At 37.4% G+C, this 19,269-nt stretch overlaps 2 protein-coding genes across 3 annotated transcripts in view; both read right to left on the bottom strand.

Annotated features, from left to right (window-relative positions):
- Positions 1-19,269, bottom strand: part of MED13 (mediator complex subunit 13) — a 98,544-nt gene that overhangs the window by 22,380 nt on the left and 56,895 nt on the right. For both annotated transcript variants that reach the window (XM_027975331.3, XM_012185232.5), the window contains exons 12-17: positions 17,912-18,033; positions 15,865-15,955; positions 15,519-15,733; positions 15,102-15,298; positions 13,468-14,384; positions 2,511-2,672 (exon numbers count right to left, since the gene is read on the bottom strand). In XM_027975331.3, coding sequence (XP_027831132.2) covers positions 2,511-2,672; positions 13,468-14,384; positions 15,102-15,298; positions 15,519-15,733; positions 15,865-15,955; positions 17,912-18,033 — 1,704 coding nt within the window. The remainder of the gene's footprint in view (positions 1-2,510; positions 2,673-13,467; positions 14,385-15,101; positions 15,299-15,518; positions 15,734-15,864; positions 15,956-17,911; positions 18,034-19,269) is intronic.
- LOC114110093 (transcription factor BTF3) lies at positions 4,350-5,206 on the bottom strand. Its single transcript, XM_042255332.1, has one exon. The coding sequence runs from the start codon at positions 5,092-5,094 to the stop codon at positions 4,606-4,608; it is 489 nt and encodes a 162-aa protein (XP_042111266.1). The 5' UTR covers positions 5,095-5,206; the 3' UTR covers positions 4,350-4,605.

Raw genomic sequence — 19,269 nt, 5'->3', positions numbered from 1 at the left:
ACACACGTGCTTTAAGCCAGGGATTGTGTACATTATAGAAAAACAGCTGTAATGATAATGATGCAAACAATACACATCCATAAACAGTAGACTGGTAAAAATTACACCATGTGTAAAGAATAATGGAATATATGCAGCCATCTGACTGTTAAAAAGAATGTAAAAATATGATAACAACAAATGCTGGAGAGGGTGTGGAAAAAAGGGAACCCTGCTATACTGTATGTGGGAATGCAAATTGGTATAACCATCATGGAGAACAATATGGAAGTTCCTTAAAAAACTTAGAAATACCACATGATCCAGCAATCCCACTCCTGGGCATGTATCTGGAGAAAATCATAATCCCGAAGGATACATGCACCCCAATGTTCATTGCAGCACTATTTACAACAGCCGAGGCATGGAAGTAATCTAAAGGTCCACTGAAAAAGAAATGGATAAAGAAGACATGGTACAAATATTGTTGTTTAGCTGCTAAGTTGTGTCTGACTCTTTGCATCCCTAGGGACTGTAGCCCACCAGGCTCTTCTGTCCATGAGATTCTCAGGCAAAAATACTGGCATTAAGAAGAAGAAGAAGAAAAAAAAGAATATTGGAGTGGATTGTCATTTTCTTCTCCAGAGGATCTTCCTGACTGACCAGTGATCAAACCTGGGTCTCCTGTGTGGCAGGCAGATTCTCTACCACTGCCCTACCTGGGAAGTTCAGTACATATATACAATGGAATGTGTGCCTGTGCTGTGTGCTAAGTCACTTCAGTCGTGTCTGATTCTGTGCGACCCTATGGACCATAGCCCTCCAGGCTCCTCTGTCCACAGGATTCTCCAGGTAAGAATACTGGAGTAGGTTGCCATGCCCTTCTCCAAGAGACCTTCCCGATCCAGGGATCGAACCCAGATCTCTTATGTCTCCTGCATTGGCCAGCAGGTTCTTTACCTGCAGCACCACCTGGGAACCCTATAATGGAATATTACTCAGCAATAAAAAAGAACGAAAAAATGCCATTTGCAGCAACATGCATGGACCTAGAAATTATTATACTAAATAAGTCAGACAAAGACAAATATCATAGATTATTCAGCTGTGGAATCTACTTACAAAAAAAAGATACAAATCAACTTATTAGTAAACACAGAAACATACTTACATATATTGAAAACAAACTTACCGTTTGTTACTAAAGGGGAAATGTAGGGGGAAGGGATAAATTGGGAGCCTGTGATATACACACTACTATACATAATCAACAAAGACCTACTGTACAACCCTAACTCAAGGTTCTGTGATGACCTATATGAGAAAAGAATCTAAAAAAGAATAAATATATGTATAACTGAATCATTTTGTTGCACACCTGAAACTAACATTGTAAATCATTTTAAATCTTTTAAAATCATTGTAAATCTATTTAAATAATAGAAAAAAAAGAAACTAAAAATACTATAATTAAACTGCAGTTTTCACTGAGTATCAAGGTGTTTTTTTTTTTTTTAATGACTGAGTTGCATCTTTGTTGTTGCACACAGGCTTTCTCTAGTTGCAGCGAGCAGGAGTTGCTCTCTAGTTGTAGTGCATAGGATTCTCATTGCAATGGTTTCTCTTGTTGCAGAGCATGGACTCTAGACACCTGGACTTCAAGAGTTGCAGGTCACAGGCTCTAGAGTGCTAGCTTATGGGCTTAGCTGCTCTGCAGCTTGTGGGATCTTCAGGGACCAGGGATAGAACCTATCTGCATTGGCAGGCAGATTCTTAACCACTGAGTCACCAGGGAAGCCCCGAATATCTTTTTTTTTTTTAAAATGAAATTTATTTACCCATTAATAAGAGGAAAAGGAAAATATGAGCAAATCTACTACTTCTGTACATGATGCATTCTAAAACCATGCAAAAAAGTCAAGGATTTCAATGCTAAGGACTGTGATTCCAAATATATTTTAAAGTTCCAATTACATCTCACCTTTCAGAGACAATTTTTTCCCCTCTAGAGACAATGTTCAACAGATAGTTCAAGTATTATGAATGTTCCTTCCATTACAGTTGATTACAAATCTACTGTGTACTATGTGGGAGTTATTCTTGTCACAACTGGCAAATTTCATGTTTTTGTTTTTTTAAAAAAGGAAGACCTTTGGGCCTCTTATCACTAGGATTATCTTTTTTATATCATTTTTCATTCAATTTTGTATGTAAATTGGTAACTTACAAAAAAAGTAGTGTATCAATCCTTTTAAAAAATTTGGCAGTATGATTCTTTCTTAGCATAGAATCTTACTGGTCAATGTAACATGTAAAAACAAGGTGTTCTTTCTGAAGTGAGATTGGAAAATTCAGTAAACTGAATGCTGAAAATGTTTAAAATAAGGAAGGCTGAGATTGACCACAATGGCCTTAAGTCAAGCATATGCCACAGAAATATTTAAGGAAGATAAATGTGCTTATTACAGTTGGGTAAAGATACTGAGAACTGATATGAAATAAGTCAATACATGTGATTATAAATTACTTACCATAAGAGCCTCGGCCAGCCATTTTATGAAATTGTTGCCAAGTGAGAGGACCTTGAACCCCCCAAGGCCTTACTGTTCTTTTTTTCTGAATAGCATCCTGAAGAACTGGCTGAAGCGATAGGAGCATTCGAAGTATATCTTGTGAGCACTGCACACTCACATCTACAACCATTAAAAAAAGAATTGTTATTGTCAACAAACAAAAAATTTTAAGATAACAAATCCATCTAGGAAAGTAAATTCAGCTCTACATCACCAATATTAAGCATCTGCTTGTAGAGAGAACTATATTGAGTTCTATCTAAAATGATCTGTGCGTGCAAGCTAAGTCACTTCAGTCGTGTCCGACTCTTTGTGACCCCATCAATCGCAGCATGCCAGGCCTCCCTGTCCATCACCAACTCCCGGAGTTCACTCAGACTCACGTCCATCGAGTCAGCGATGCCATCCAGCCATCTCCTCCTCTGTCGTCCCCTTCTCCTCCTGCCCCCAATCCCTCCCAGCATCAGAGTCTTTTCCAATGAGTCAACTCTTCGCATGAGGTGGCCAAAGTACTGGAGTTTCAGCTTTAGCATCATTCCTTTCAAAGAAATCCCAGGGCTGATCTCCTTGCAGTCCAAGGGACTCTCAAGAGTCTTCTCCAGCACCACAGTTCAAAAGCATCAATTCTTCAGCGCTCAGCTTTCTTCACAGTCCAACTCTCACATCCATACATGACTCCTGGAAAAACCTTAGCCTTGACTAGACGGACCTTAGTCGGCAAAGTAATGTCTCTGCTTTTGAATATGCTATCTAGGTTGGTCACAACTTTTCCTCCAACGAGTAAGTGCCTTTTAATTTCATGGCTGCAGTCACCATCTGCAGTGATTCTGGAGCCCAAAATAATAAAGTCTGACACTGTTTCCCCATCTATTTCCCATGAAGTGATAGGACCAGATGCCATGATCTTCGTTTTCTGAATGTTGAGCTTTAAGCCAACTTTTCCACTCTCCACTTTCATCAAGAGGCTTTTAGTTCCTCTTCACTTTCTGCCATAAGGGTGGTGTCATCTGCATATCTGAGGTAATTTATATTTCTCCCGGCAATCTTGATTCCAGCTTCTGCTTCTTCCAGCCCAGCGTTTCTCATGATGTACTCTGCATAGAAGTTAAATAAGCAGGGTGACAGTATAGAGCCTTGACGTACTCCTTTTCCTATTTGGAACCAGTCTGTTGTTCCATGTCCAGTTCTAACTGCTGCTTCCTGACCTGCATACAGATTTCTCAAGAGGCAGGTCAGGTGGTCTGGTATTCCCATCTCTTTCAGAATTTTCCACAGTTTCTTGTGATCCACACAGTCAAAGGCTTTGGCATAGTCAATAAAGCAGAAATAGATGTTTTTCTGGAAACCTCTTGCTTTTTCCATGATCCAGTGGATGTTGGCAATTTGATCTCTGGTTCCTCTGCCTTTTCTAAAACCAGCTTGGACATCAGGGAGTTCACGGTTCACGTATTGCTGAAGCCTGGCTTGGAGAATTTTGAGCATTACTTCACTAGCGTGTGAGATGAGTGCAATTGTGGGGTAGTTTGAGCATTCTTTGGCATTGCCTTTCTTTGGGATTGGAATGAAAACTGACCTTTTCCAGTCCTGTGGCCACTGCTGAGTTTTCCAAATTTGCTGGCATATTGAGGGCAGCATTTTCTTTTTTTTTTTTTTTTTTTACTTATACTGTCATTTTAAATCTTTAATCAGATTCCATTCATGATTATCAGTCATATTACATGCCATGATTAGCTTTCTATAAACAATTTTGCCTTCTGTGTACAAATTGGTATCAATGAAATAAAAAATAAAACCATATACTAGGCAAAGAATTTTATTTATCTTTGTCTCAAACTTTATTCTTAGGCTTCTTCAGCTTCATTAGCTGCAAAGAATAAATTGTATATAAGCAAAAACTGAAAAGAGCTGCAGTGTCCAGGGGCTTAGGCTTAAAAATATTAGAGATCTAGATTTTATCAGATCCATAAACAAAATTTTAAAAAGCAGTCATAATATAAAATAGCAGCTCCCAGTAACTTCTTCAAGATTTATCTTCTTCAGAAGTTAACTCAATTCAGTTTGCTTCATTCTTGGAAGCCTCATCAAAATTCTCCACAAGATCTGGAACTTCATCATCATCCTCCTCTCCAGTGGCAAGTGGTGCTTTTCCATCCACAGATTGTTTGGGCAGAGCTTCAGCCAGTCTCCTTAAACTGGTGAGACTGTCGGCACCAAGCTGGTTTAAGATGCTGGGGAGCATTTCTGTCAGTTGCTTTGTCTCAGCGTGGCCCGTAATGGTGAAAGTGTTTGCTGCCAGAGATGCCTGAACTTTAGGGTTGTTAAAGTGGATCACTGTTCCTTGATTTGTGAACATATTCACCTCTTCAATACCAGAGATATTGTTTACCCCTAACTTCTTTAAAGAGAACTGAAGTTTTTTGTCATCTGCTGTGGCTGTTCTATGAACCACCTTCTTCTTTCTGCGAGCAGTTCCTTTCCCGCCAATGCGCACTTGTGCCTGCAGTTTGGCGAGTTTCTCCTGGTTCATGATAGTTTCTTTCATCTTGTTGGAGCGGAAATGGGGCCGCGCGGGGGACTAGGGTTGGCGCTCAGGTGGTCTCGGGCAGACCAGCTGAGGTTAGGCGCACACACGCGGGGACGCAAGATGGCAGCTCGAGGGCAGCATTTTCATAGCATCATCTTCCAGGATTTGAAATAGCTCAACTGGAATTCCATCACCTCCATTAGCTTTGTTCATAGTGATGCTTTCTAAGGCCCACTTGACTTCACATTCCAGGATGTCTGGCTCTAGGTGACTGATCACACCATCGTGATTATCTTGGTCTTGAAGATCTTTTCTGTATAGTTCTTCTGTGTATTCTTGCCACCTCTTCTTAATATCTTCTGCTTCTGTTAGGTCCATACCATTTCTGTCCTTTATCGAGCCCATCTTCACGTGAAATGTTCCCTTGGTATCTCTAATTTTCTTGAAGAGATCTCTAGTCTTTCCCATTCTGTTATTTTTCTCGATTTCTTTGCATTGATTGCTGAGGAAGGCTTTCTTATCTCTTCTTCCTATTCTTTGGAACTCTGCATTCAGATGCTTATATCTTTCCTTTGTCCTTTGCTTTTCGCTTCTCTTCTTTGTACAGCTGTAAGGCCTCCCCAGACAGCCATTTTGCTTTTTTGCATTTCTTTTCCATGGTACCTTAATAGACAGAACACTACCTCATACACAAATGGTACCATTAATTGGTATTATTAAATGGTATTATTAATTATCCACTTTAAATACCTCTAGTTTGGTAAAAAGATCAGATAGATAACACTGGTTACTATGATTAGAGTTTAATTTGTGAAAAATAGTAAACTGTAACAATTGTAAAGTACACAATTTGCATAGTAACAGATAAACTTGTTCACACTGCTAGATATTGTCTTAATGTACATAAATACTTTATAAACCTAGACTTAAATACCCACATAATTTTTATAAACCTAGACTTGAATAGATTTAAAGATTATCAAATTATTATGATCTACATTTCTGACCAACTATCAGAATGGATATGAAAGGTGATGCTCTTAAACATCAAATAGCTTTCTAAAAAAACCATGAAATTTCCTAATATAATTAATCTGTCCCTTGAGAATGGTTCAGTTCTATCATTAAATCTTGTCTGAGCACTCTGTTACATTAAATCATTTAACTTTAATTCATTATTATTATTATTGCCTAACCTATTATTTCCTACTCTAATTCCCTATATCTATAAATAGTATGCTGCTGCTGTTGCTAAGTCGCTTCAGTCATGTCCGACTCTGTGTGACCCCATGGACTGCAGCCTACCAGGCTCCTCCGTCCATGGGATTTTCCAGACAAGAGTACTGGAGTGGGTTGCCATTGCCTTCTCCAATAAATAGTATACAGAATCAGAAATAACTAAATTTCAGATATATTGCTGAATAACTATTACACTTAATAAACTAGTATATACATAGCAAAAATACTACTTAAAGTGATAAGAGCTATTTGAAGTGGACTGATAATACACTAGTAAATAAAAAACAGGTTTTAAAACTGGAAGATATTTTACACAAATAGAACTGTGTATTGATATGTGTTTACATAAAATCTAGAAGCTTTCACTGGCTAAGGTTGTTTATCATAACCAAAAAGGGAACTTTTATAAAACACATATACAGAGCTTACCCTGAGAAATTCTGATCTGAGTAAAGTTCAGGAATTTACAGTTTGATTTTAATTCAGAGAGATTCTCATTCACAATCTTTCATTATTAAAAACATATAACAAAGACCTACTATAGTTCAGGAATTATGCTAGCTGCTGGGAATACTGTGAAATACATTCTTATTCATGTCTTCAGGGATCTTATAATCTTGTGGGAAGGAATGCATGAAAAAGAATATAACTGCCAGGTCTCAAAGCTGAAATCTGGTTGGAAAGCAATGGTTTTAGAATACGTATTTTTAAGAGTGATCATGAAGAACAGATATTCTGTTGAGTAAAACAGAAATAAGCATCCAGAAATAAAACTTCATATTTACAGTCAATTGATTTTTGACAAAGATGCCAACACAATTCAATGTGAAAAGATAATCTTCTCAACAAATGGTTCTAAGGCAACTGGATATTCATGTGCAAAAGAAAAAAACTGAACCTCTTCCTTACATGACATACCAAAGTTAATTCAGAATGGATCACAGATGTAAATATGTGATGAAACAATAAAACTCACAGAAAAAAAACAGAAGTAAATTTTCATGACTTAGGATTAAAGTCTTTGTAGATATGGCACCAAAAGTATGGACCAAAAGTACAAACCAAAAAGTACACAAGAGAGTAATACACTGAACTTCATCAAAATTAAAAACTCTTCTCCTTCAAATGATAGCATCAAGAAAGGGAAAAGACAAACCAGAGAAAAGGAGAAAATACGTGCAGATGTTAAGAAACTTATATCCAGAAGATATAAAGAACACTCACAACTCAACAATGAAAAAACAAAACAATCTAATTTAAAAATGGGCAAAGGATCTGAAAAGACATTTCTCCAAAGAAAAAATAGAAACAGGCAATAAACACATGAAAAGACATTCAGCATCATTAGTCATTAGGGAAATGCAAATCAAAACAATAATGAGATAATATTTCACAATCCAGTATGATGATGATGATGGCAATAATTACAAACACATGACGACAAGTGTTAATGAGAATGTGGAAAAAGTGGAACCCTCACACACTGCGATGGGAATGTAAAATGGAGCAGCTGCTTTAGAAAAGAGTCTGGCAATTTCTCAGAAAGTAAAACAAGAGTTATCAAGTTCACTCAAGACTAATAAAAGTACATGTTTACACAAAAACTTGTACACAAATGTTCAGTGTATCGTTATTCACATCAGCCAAAGAGGGTAAACAATCCAAATGCCCATCAACAGATGAACAGGTAAATAAAATGTGGTATATGCAGAAATAGAATATTATTTGGCAATAAAAATGAATTAAGTACTAACACATGCTACAACCTGGATGAACTCTGAAAAACTATGCTAAGAAAAAGAAGTCAATCACAAAAGACTATAGAGTGTATAATATTATTTATATGGAGTATTTAAGAGGCAAATCTACAAAGACAGAAAATAGACTGGTCATCGGCCAGTGCAAGGAGCGGGTGGTTGGAGGAAAACAGGAGTCAGCGCTCATAACTATAGATTTTGGGGATGATGAAAATGTCCTAAAATTGATTTTGGTGATGGCTACACAAGTCTGTGCTAACTAAAAACCATTCAGTTGTTCACTTCAAAGGGATGAATTGTATGATATGCCTAAGTTGCTTAAAAATGAGTGATCATGCAGTGGTGTAATGATGGGGCTGGGGCAATTTTTACTTCTATTTATCTATATTATTTAGATTAACTTTCTTTTCAGAAAGTATGTATTTTTTATAATTAGAACAAAGCTTTTCCTACTTTGAAAAAAATAAACATTACCATTAAATTATAGACTCTTAATTCCTTCTAACAAATATTTCAACACCTTGGACTTCTGGACATCTACTACATGCCAGGTACTATTTTAGGTTTTTGGACATAACAAACAAAACAGACAAAAATCATTTCTTGTACACAGAACTCACACAGAGTGAACTTAATGGAGTGAGAGATAATAGTTAATACATTATACAACATGTTTAGAAGGTAATAAGCAAACACTAGAGGGAGAAATCAAAAGCAGCAGGATGGGGAAGATGAAGAGTGGTTTGCAATTTTACACTAAGATGACTTCTGACAAAAGTAAAGAGAAAAGAGAGTTACTCATGTGAACACCTGGAAGAAGTGTCCCAAGCAGAGGAGAAACAATTGGGGCAAAGGTACTAATGTATTAAATCAGAGCTTGCTACTATTTATGGCTGCAGAGTTATCTGTTTATATCAATCTTTATTGTTATAAAAAAAGTGCTCATTAGGTAAATAACCCAGTATTTGCCATTTGTTGCTGTTGTTCAATCACTCAGTCATGTCTAACTCTGTGTAGCCCCACAGACTGTAGCATGCCAGGCTTCCCTGTCCTTCACAATCTCCCAGAGTTTGCTCAAACTCATGTCCATTGATTCAGTGATGTCATCCAACCATCTCATCCTCTGTCACCCCCTTCACCTCCTGCCTTCAATCTTTCTCAGCATCAGGGTCTTTTCAAATGAGTCAGCTCTTTGTATCAGGTGGCAAAAGTACTGGAGCTTCAGCTTCAGCATCAGTCTTTCTAATCAATGAAGTGAAGTGAAGTCGCTCAATCGTGTCTGACTCTTTGCGACCCCATGGGCTGTAGACTACCAGGCTCCTCTGTCCACGGGATTTTCCAGGCAATAGTCCTGGAGTGGATTGCCATTTCCTTCTCCAGGGGATCTTCCCAACCCAGGGATCGAAGCCAGGTCTCCCGCATTGTAGACAGACGCTTTACCGTCTGAGCCACCAGAGAAGTCCAATCAATACTTAGGGTTAATTTCCTTCAAGACTGACTGATGAGATCTCCTTGCTATTCAAGAGACTCTGAACAGTCTTCTCCAGCACCACAATTCAAAAGCATCAGCTCTTCAGCACTCAGCCTTCTTTACGGTCAAACTTTCACATCTATACATGACTAGTGGAAAAAACTATACCTTTGACTATATGGACTTTTGTCAGCAAAGTGGTATTCTGCTTTTTAATATGCTGTCTAGGTAGGTCATAGCTTGTCTTCCAAGGAGCAAGTGTCTTTTAATTCCATGGCTGCAGTCATCTTCTACAGCGATTTTGGAGCCCAAGAAAATAGTCTGTCACTGTTTCCCCATCTATTTGCCATGAAGTGATGGGACCGAATGCCATGATCTTCATTTTTTGAATGTTGAGTTTTAAGCCAGCAAACTCCTCTATCACCTTCATCAAGAGGCTCTTTAGTTCCTCTTCACTTTCTGCCATAAGGGTGGTGTCATCTGCTTATCTGAGATTATTGATATTTCTCTCAGCAATCTTGATTTCAGCTTGTGTTTCATCCAGCCTGGGATTTTGCATGATGTACTACTCTGCATATATTTGTTTCTGCTTTATTGACTATGCCAAAGCCTTTGACTGTGTGGATCACAACAAACTGTAGAAAATTCTGAAAGAGATGGGAATACCAGACCACCTGTCCTGCCTCTTGAGAAACCTATATGTAGGTCAGGAAGCAACAGTGAGAACTGGACATGGAACAACAGACTGGATTCAAATAGGAAAAGGAGTACGTCAAGGCTGTATATTGTCACCCCGCTTATTTAACTTATATGCAGAGTACAGCATGAGAAACGCTGGGCTGGAGGAAGCACAGGCTGGAATCAAGATTGCCGGGAGAAATAATACCTCAGATATGCAGATGACAACACCTTTGTGGTAGAAAGTGAAGAAGTAAAGAGCTTCTTGATGAAGGTGAAGAGGAGAGTGAAAAAGTTGGCTTAAAGCTCAACATTCACAAAATGAAGATCATGGCATCTGGTCCCATCACTTCATGGCAAATAGATGGGAAACAGTGGAAACAGTGGCTGACTTTATTTTGGGGGGCCCCAAAACCACTGCAGATGGTGACTGCAGCCATGAAATTAAAAGACGCTTGCTCCTTGGAAGCAAAGTTATGACCAACCTAGACAGCATATTGAAAAGCAGAGACATTACTTTGCCAACAAAGGTCTATCTAGTCAAGGCTATGGTTTTTCCAGTGGTCATGTATGGATGTGAGAGTTGGACTATAAAGAAAGCTGAGCACCGAAGAATTGATGCTTTTGAACTGTGGTGCTTTTGAACTTGAGAGTCCCTTGGACTGCAAGGAGATCCAATCAGTCCATCCTAAAGGAAATCAGTCCTGAACATTCATTGGAAGGACTGATGCTGAAGCTGAAACTCCAATACTTTGGCCACCTGATGCGAAGAGCTGACTCACTGGAAAAGACCCTGATGCTGGGAAAGATTGAGGGCAGGAGGAGAAGGCGACGACAGAGGATGAGATGGTCGGATGGCATCACCAACTCAATGGATATGGGTTTGGGTGAACTCTGGGGGTTGGTGATGGACAGGGAGGCCTGGCATGGTGCAGTTCATGGGGTCGCAAAGAGTCAGACATGACTGAGCAATTGAACTGAACTCTGCATATAAGTTAAATAAGCAGGGTTACAATATACAGCCTTGATGTACTCCTTTCCCAATTTGGAACCAGTCTGTTGTTCCATGTCCAACTCTAAACTGTTGCTTCTTGACTTGAACACAGGTTTCTCTGGAGGCAGGTAAGGTGGTCTGGTATTCCCATCTCTTGAAGAATTTTCCAGTTTGTTGTGATCCACACAGTCAAAGGCTTTAGCGTAGTCAATCAAGCAGATGTTTTTCTGGAATTCTCTTGCTTTTTATATGATCCTGCAGATGTTGGTAATTTGATCTCTGGTTCCTCTGCCTTTTCTAAATCCAGCTTGTACATCTGGAAGTTCTCAGTTCACGTACTGTTGAAGCCTAGCTTAAAGGATTTTGAGCATTATCGTGCATTTTCTATTGCTTGGCAAATACGTGCTTTTTTCTTTTTTTGAGGTATAATTGACATAATATTAGTTTCAGGTGTACAAAATGATGATGCATATGTATTGCAAAATGATCACCACAGTAAGTCCAGCTAACATCCACCAACAAATACTGTTATAAATTCTATTTTCTTGTGAAGAGACCTTTCATCACAAGAAGATGAGTTGGTTCTTAAAAACAAATAATAAAACAGAATACCACTAATGCTACTCTTATTACTACTACTGTTACTACTGCAAGTATCTGAATTCTTATTTTGTGCCAGGCACTCTGTTTTATATGGTCTCTGTTTATTTGTATTAGCTCATTTGATTCTCTCAACATTGTAAGAGGTAAATACTATCACTGACTATTTCCAAAAACTGAGACAGAGATGAAATAATTTGCCCAAGGGCATAAATTATAGTGATGGAGCCACGTTTCAAACCCAAGTAGTCAGTTCCATGGCCTATGTTCTTAATTACTACTTTAAAAATCTATGTATTAAATCTGTATCTATAGATACATTAAATCCACCAGTATACCATACTTCCTTGGTCTTCTTCATACCTCCTTAATTTCCTACCCTGGGCCCTCCTCTTCTTCCCCCTCTCTAAACGTGAGTCCTACCCTTAGACTTCTCTACCTGCAGTCACTCTCCAGGCTGTTCCATGCAGCTCCACAGTCTAAAACACTGACAGGGGCCATGTAGGCGTCACATGCTCAGTCATGTCTGACCCTTTGAGACCCCATGGAGGAAGGGTTGCGACCCCCTAACAGGCTCCACTGTCCATGCCTGGAAAATACCAGAGTGGCTTGCAATTTCCTCCTCCAAGGGATCTTCCCAATCCAGGGACTGAACTCACATCTCTTATGTCTCCTGCACTGTAGGTGGATTCTTTACCCACTGAGCTATCACTGGGAAACCCCAAAACACTACTAATACACACACACAAAATTTTTAAATCTCTAGCCCCAACCACTCCTCTCAATTTAAAACTTGTATTTCCAAATACGCATTTGGGTAAGTAAGGATCGTCTTACTTTTTTGCTCAAAACTGTCCTAGTCATCTTGGAATAAATCATGAAGGCCACAGTTAAACATGGGCCATAAGACTCCACATGACATTGGTGCTACCAGTCCTCCCATCACCCAGCTCATTCCAACAACAGTGCCTCTTTCCTGTTTCTCAAACATTAAGCACACTACTACGGTCTTTGCACCGTCTGAAAACACTTCTCTCGTTTAGCCACACAGCTTACATTCCCCCATTCTATGTAGGTCTTTGCTCAAATGCTGTCCCTCAGTAGTATCTTTTCTAAACATACCTCTAAAGTAACACATTTCTGTCCTGTCTTTTTCCACTTCTTTCCCTGCTTTTCCTTCAAAGCAGTTGTCACTATCTGATACCATATAATACTTTCACTTAAATTTGTTATTTTGAGTCTTATAGGCTCAGAAAGAGTAGGAACTATGCTTGCTTTAATATTGCAGTTTATAAAAGAACAGTCCCTGGCACATACTAGTTGCTCAATAAATATGTAATGAGTGAAAGAATTCTGAACAAAGCAGACAACCAACATTTTTCTGTTAATTAACATGTGCAAAGTACCTTTTATACTCCTACACAAGCACATAATTACAGACTTGTAATAACCATACTTTTGTTGCTGAAATTAAACTAAACTACTCGGAAGTTCTTTCTTTAAAAGTGTCATTCTTGAAGGAGTTTTAAGTGCAAATTTAAGTGTCTCTATTAGCTAAATGGGAAACTGTCTTTATTACCTTTTTCTAAGAAAGAAAAGTCATACAACTGAAACAAAATAGAGAGGAAAAATTACTTCATTAGCATACTTACCATTTCTTTTGGACCAGGGGTGTAAGCATGAACTTCTCACAAGTGCTTCATCAACTTTGCCTCCTGACATGTTATCCATGAACTGACGCCCATGTTCTAATGCAAGGTAGCAGTCATTGCAACAGTCCCGCTCTTCAACACGTACCCAATTGTTAGCTACACCAATTTTGGGAAAGGGATCTTGGTCTGCAGCTCCAAAAGGCGAAAATAAATTAGTGCACTGATCTTGTAGCAATAGTATCAATTCATCAGGCAATTTTTCGGATTCCTTTAGTCCTCCATTAACATGTTCAGCAGAAGTAGCCCTGAGAGCTTCAAAACGTTTTTCTGCTTCTTTGCCACATTCTGTGTTGCGTCCTATGATGTCTAGTTCATCTTCTAGAAATAATCCTGAATTGTTTCCAAACTTCCTGTTCATGACAGCACTGAAGCCACAAGTACACCGATACTGTGCTTCCTGTGTTGGATCTGGAATGTAAACTCCAACATCGGCACCCTTGATATTCATGTTGCAAACACAGATACAGCAACTATCAAAGTTACAGTCTTTAAACAAATTCATAACTGATTCTGAAAGAATGAGGTTTACATAAAGACTGTGTGCTTCAGGGATGGAAGGAACAGTTGCAGGTTCAACAGAATTAAGGGGTCTGCAGGTGGATGGGGTGGAGGCTGGTGAATATAAGTCTGAATTTTCATATTTGACTGAACCTTGAGCACTAGCCGGTCCACCAGCTCCACGAGGAGTCCTTGGAGTCCTTGGGGTCCTTGGAGTTGGAAACCTAGGGGTAGACGGAGAAGGAAGAATTCCTGCTCCGCTGTTGCTAGGAGGTGCACTGCTAGGAGGCATCCCAAAGGAAGTATGAGTTTGAGGTGTATAAGCAGGGCCATATTCTTGATCCATAGTACTTCCATCACTAGCATCATCAGGGGAAAAGAAAATAAAAAAACATATATAAAGGAACATATTAGTAATGTGAAATACAACTAAAAATGTCCCAAGTATTTTTCAGTAACACTGAAAATTATGAAAACACAAAAATTGTTAAGTACAATTAAAATATATGTTTGGTTAATATATCCACCCCAGGTGATTGTTGTGTGGTGAAATCCAACTAATTAGTTCTATTATAAATAAAATTTGTATACACTGTTCCACATCTATATATCCATGATTACTATCTCTACAGTTCTTGTACTAGAAATACTCATACTTCATTGATTCTAAGATGCCACTAATTTGTTTAAAAAAAAAAAAACCCTGATTTTAGAGATGTTTATGGGTAGAAAAGGACAGTGGCAATTTTAAGATGTTACCAATTATAAGACAACCCAATTTTAGAGATACTTAAATATAAAAAGTGAAATATGGCAAATATGCAAATAAGTGTGATTAGAATTTTAGACCAAAACAAAAGATGCTTCCAAATACTAAGTTTTCTCATCTTTTGTGTTTCAATACTTTAACAGTACCAAACACCATTATAAGCTATTAATCAGAAAATAATTTTTAAAAATTTTCAAAAACCAGTATCTTTTTCCAGATACCAATATATTAGGTGTTAATTATTAAAAAAAATTGAAGCTACACAAGTGTTCATATACTATACCAATAACATAAATTTAAATCATACCCTTCTTTGATGAATGGCATTGTAGGCCCTGAAGAAAGCAATTCTAACTTTCCAACAGTCCAGCTCTGACGGTAAATACACTCTTCTGGCAATTTGATAGGAGGCAGACACTGGCTTGGTAGAGTTTTTAGAGGTGCAAACATGGAACATCCCACTAGAACCTGACAATTTTCAGGCTTATACACGTAAGAAAAATCCTATAATATAAAGAACATGATTTTCAGCATCTTGTCTTTCAAGGGAAAAAACAAAACAAAACAAAGTAACTCTAACCTTTTTTTCCTTTTTTAAACAGAATAATAAAATGTAAATATAATTCTACTCTTTCATTATGAAAGGATTTTTGAATATAGCAATAAACCAATTCTATATAAAATGTAGAAGTGAATTATTTTTCTAGAAAAATAAAATACTTACTTTAATTTCAGAAGGTTTTGGGCTACAGAATCCTTCATCAACCTCAATTTTGAACTGTGCTCCAATACTAGAACTATTTCCTTCTAGAACAGTTCCTCCAGGTGTTGTATCCATACTACCATATTCTTTATTATTCATATTCATTGGGGAAAATCCCATAATATGTTGTTCCAATGATGGTGGTGTAGGATACATTTTATGAAGATCTGCAGTGCCTATATTTAATAAAATACACATTTTAACATAAGACTAAAAAGTTATTTTGTGTATAAAACAAAGGGATGGGAAACATTATTGAGATTAAAAGTTTACAGATTTATCTGGAATATATATTTGGTAAGCTTACTTATGCAAGATAATGGGTCCAGATTTCCTGTCTTTGATTCCTTGCAGCTGGATTTATCATCTGATCCATTCGCTGATTTTTTAGATCCAGGCTATTAAAAAAACACACACACACATACATACATATTTCTCTGAAATTTAAATCCAGTGTGATCAAGATAGTAATCATTTGTATGTAACTTGAAAGTAGAGCCCATTTGTGTCATAGCCAAATATCTACTAGATGCATTTTAACGACATAAAAAAATTTTAGGTATCAATAAACCAGATTAGTTTCTCTAATGATAATAATAATACTCCAAATTAACAGAGAGAGGAAAAAGTTCCTTCATGAAAACAACCATTACTTTCAAAATACATTAAAACCTATTAAAATAACAAAAAAATAGTAAGAAAATTTACAGAATTTGGGAACTGCCTCTTAGTAAAAGATACTTATAAAGCATTTGTCTCTTTAAATAAAAGACATTAAAGATTCCTATATAATCAATAACCTCTCCAAATTCCTTTTACATTTTTATCTTTCCTGATAATCTTGCCCCTACAAATATGCTATAAAAGGTTAAACTAAGCAAAACTTCAGAAAGATCTTGTACGACAAAGCAATAGGATCCCTGACTAAAGGCAAGTTTTAATACATTGAACAAAACAAGTCTTAAAATCTCCAATCTGTCATCAGTGTTGTTAGGGCTGACAATTTGGTTCCTAAAACCAAGTGCCTAACAGGATACCAGGAACTAAGCTATCAGCGCTAGCAACACTGACAAATGAGCAGCAGCAGCAGGGAGAAAGCACAGAAGTATCAGAGTGCTCGGGGACTGCCGTTAGTCTCCAAGTCTTGTCCGACTCTTTGTGACTCCATGCACTGTAGCCTGCCGGCTCTCTATTCACAGGGTTTCCCAGGCAAGAATACTGGAGGGGGCTGTCATTTCCTTCTCTAGGGGACCTTCCCGACCCAGGGATCAAACCCATGTGTCTCCTGAATTGGCAGGCAGATTCTTTACTGCTGAGCCACCAGGGCTTCCCTATATATATTTACCTAAAATACACTATATTATGGGATGTGGAGTAGAAGTTTATATATAGTGATATCTGCATTGTATCACTTATTTGAAGAGACCAAATGTACAGTAGATGTTTCCAAGCTACTTTTATACAGATGAAAAAGGAATTCCCTTTTATAATGTAATGCTCAATTTATTAATTTCCCAGAGATTTCAATTCTGAGTGATAGTCGCTCAGTCATGTCTGACTCTTGGTGACACCATGGACTATAGCCTGCCAGGCTCCTTTGTCCATGGAATTCTCCAGGCAAGAATACTGGCATGGGTTGCCATTTCACATTCTAGGGACTCTCATTTTAAGCTTTAATTTCTTTTATCTTTACCTTTCTCTGCAAATGGGTGTTAAAGATTAAATATTACTTTTTCTTCCTCTTTCACTACTATAGTATATAGATGTCTTATAATAATAACTGTGGTACCAAACAAATTCCTGAATAAATTGACAATGCATATAACTTTAATGTTAATTATTTATTCTCTGATTGAGTCAATTCTTGGGTCATTTCTAAAATTACAGGATCAAAGATTAGGTAACTAATTCTGCTAAGGACTGCAGAAAAGGAACATATGGCCGAGATCAAATTAAGCTTAATTATACATGTCCTTCAAACATAAAAAATAACGGGGAAAAAAAAAACCCTTAAAGTTTATAGGTGACATTATATATGGAATGCTTAGGGAACTCTCTGGTGGTCTAGTGGTTAGGACTCTGCATTTTCACTGCCAAGGGCCTGGGTTCAATCCCTGGTTGAGGAACAAAGATCCCGCAAGCAGCACAGTGGAGCCAAAAAAAAAAAAAAAACAACCACCACCTCAAAGACGAGGTTAAAAAAAGAATACCAATTAGAGAAATTGTATTTCAAAACATTTCCTATCGTTCAGGGCTAAAACATAGTATTCAAGTCACATATCACTTCTAAAGAAAAACTTTTATAAAATTGAGGAAAATAAATTTTAATTGTAATCATTAATAAGGATACTTACTGTCAGTTCATCTTCATCAGAATTAAAAAGATTATCAAGGTCAGTATAAGAGACAGCCAGGTCTGAGTCATAAATCAAACTGGTTGATGGAGGTCGGGCATGACCAGCAGGGCGGGGAGCATCTACATATGGCAATTAGAAAAACAAAATAAAAAATTCTACTACTGACCAAATAAGTATTATTCTATTTATTTAACCTAGACATGTACATTTACATTTATAAGGGTATTATGCAATAAGAAATTCTGATTTGCTTAAAATCCATAGATTTTTTTCATAGAAATAAAAATTGTAAATATATGGTGATACCTTCCCAAGGAAGCTCACCATACACAGGAAGCTCAGGTTATATAACCGATACCATAGCTAAGCAACCTACACTAATAACGCATCAAATAAAACTGTAAGGACAGCAGAATTACACAGACATTTTTAGTTTCTCTTTCTGAAACATAAAGGAAGCACAGAATAACTAAGTTCTCTAGTTATGTCAGAGAGACTATTTTAATTTGAATTCCAATTCCAGAACTAACAGTATGACAAGAATTAAACGTGAGAGAATGCATTAATGGATAAATCACTTTTGCCCAGTGACAGGAACTTAAGTACTCACTTAAGTACCTCTTAGTTAAGTTTCATTTCAGTTTTAAAATTTTATTTTCCTTTTTGCTTTTCTCCCCAGTTTTAGTGAAAAAATATTAGAGAAAATAAACATACAAAGGAAAAGTTATATTCCACTTGCATTCCCACACAAGGAAAAAAAAGAAGCAGTTGGTGTATAAACCTTCCAAAGCATCCTCAGGATGGTTAAACGACTTGAAACAACCCTCCCTTTCAGAAAGATTAAAGTCACTCTCCAACTAAAGCAGTAGTTCTGAAATTTTAGTGTGTAAAAGTCATCTGGAATACTTATTAAACACCAAGATTCCTAAGTTTCACTTCAAAAGATGCTCCGTGGCAGATGGTCCACATTTTGAAAAAGCCACACCATAGGCATAATCACACAGTCCCTTTATCCTAAGGCAGGTAAATAAGACGAAAAAACCTAAACAGTTAACTCACCAAGATACTTAGAACCACTGACCATTAAATTTATTTCATGAAAGACCATCATCTCTTCTTTATTTAGACGGACATTTTTTCTTATTTCGTTTTTGGCTACAAAAAGTCTGATGGATCCTCCCTTATTTATTCCAAATGCTAAAACAAAACTGTCCCTCATAGACACATACCAAAGAACAATTTATTTTGCCTCCATCAAAAGTTAAACAGATCTTGTAAAATACAACCCGTCTCTCTTTTCTACTTACAAGAAGGACAAAACAGACGCTTTCAAAGTGGAGTCTTCAGTGTACCTC

This window comes from Ovis aries, chromosome 11, assembly GCF_016772045.2.
Source record: "Ovis aries strain OAR_USU_Benz2616 breed Rambouillet chromosome 11, ARS-UI_Ramb_v3.0, whole genome shotgun sequence".
NCBI classification, from domain to species: Eukaryota; Metazoa; Chordata; class Mammalia; order Artiodactyla; family Bovidae; genus Ovis; species Ovis aries.
Note: the sequence above shows the minus strand (reverse complement) of the source record. Positions and strands in the feature narration are given on the sequence as shown.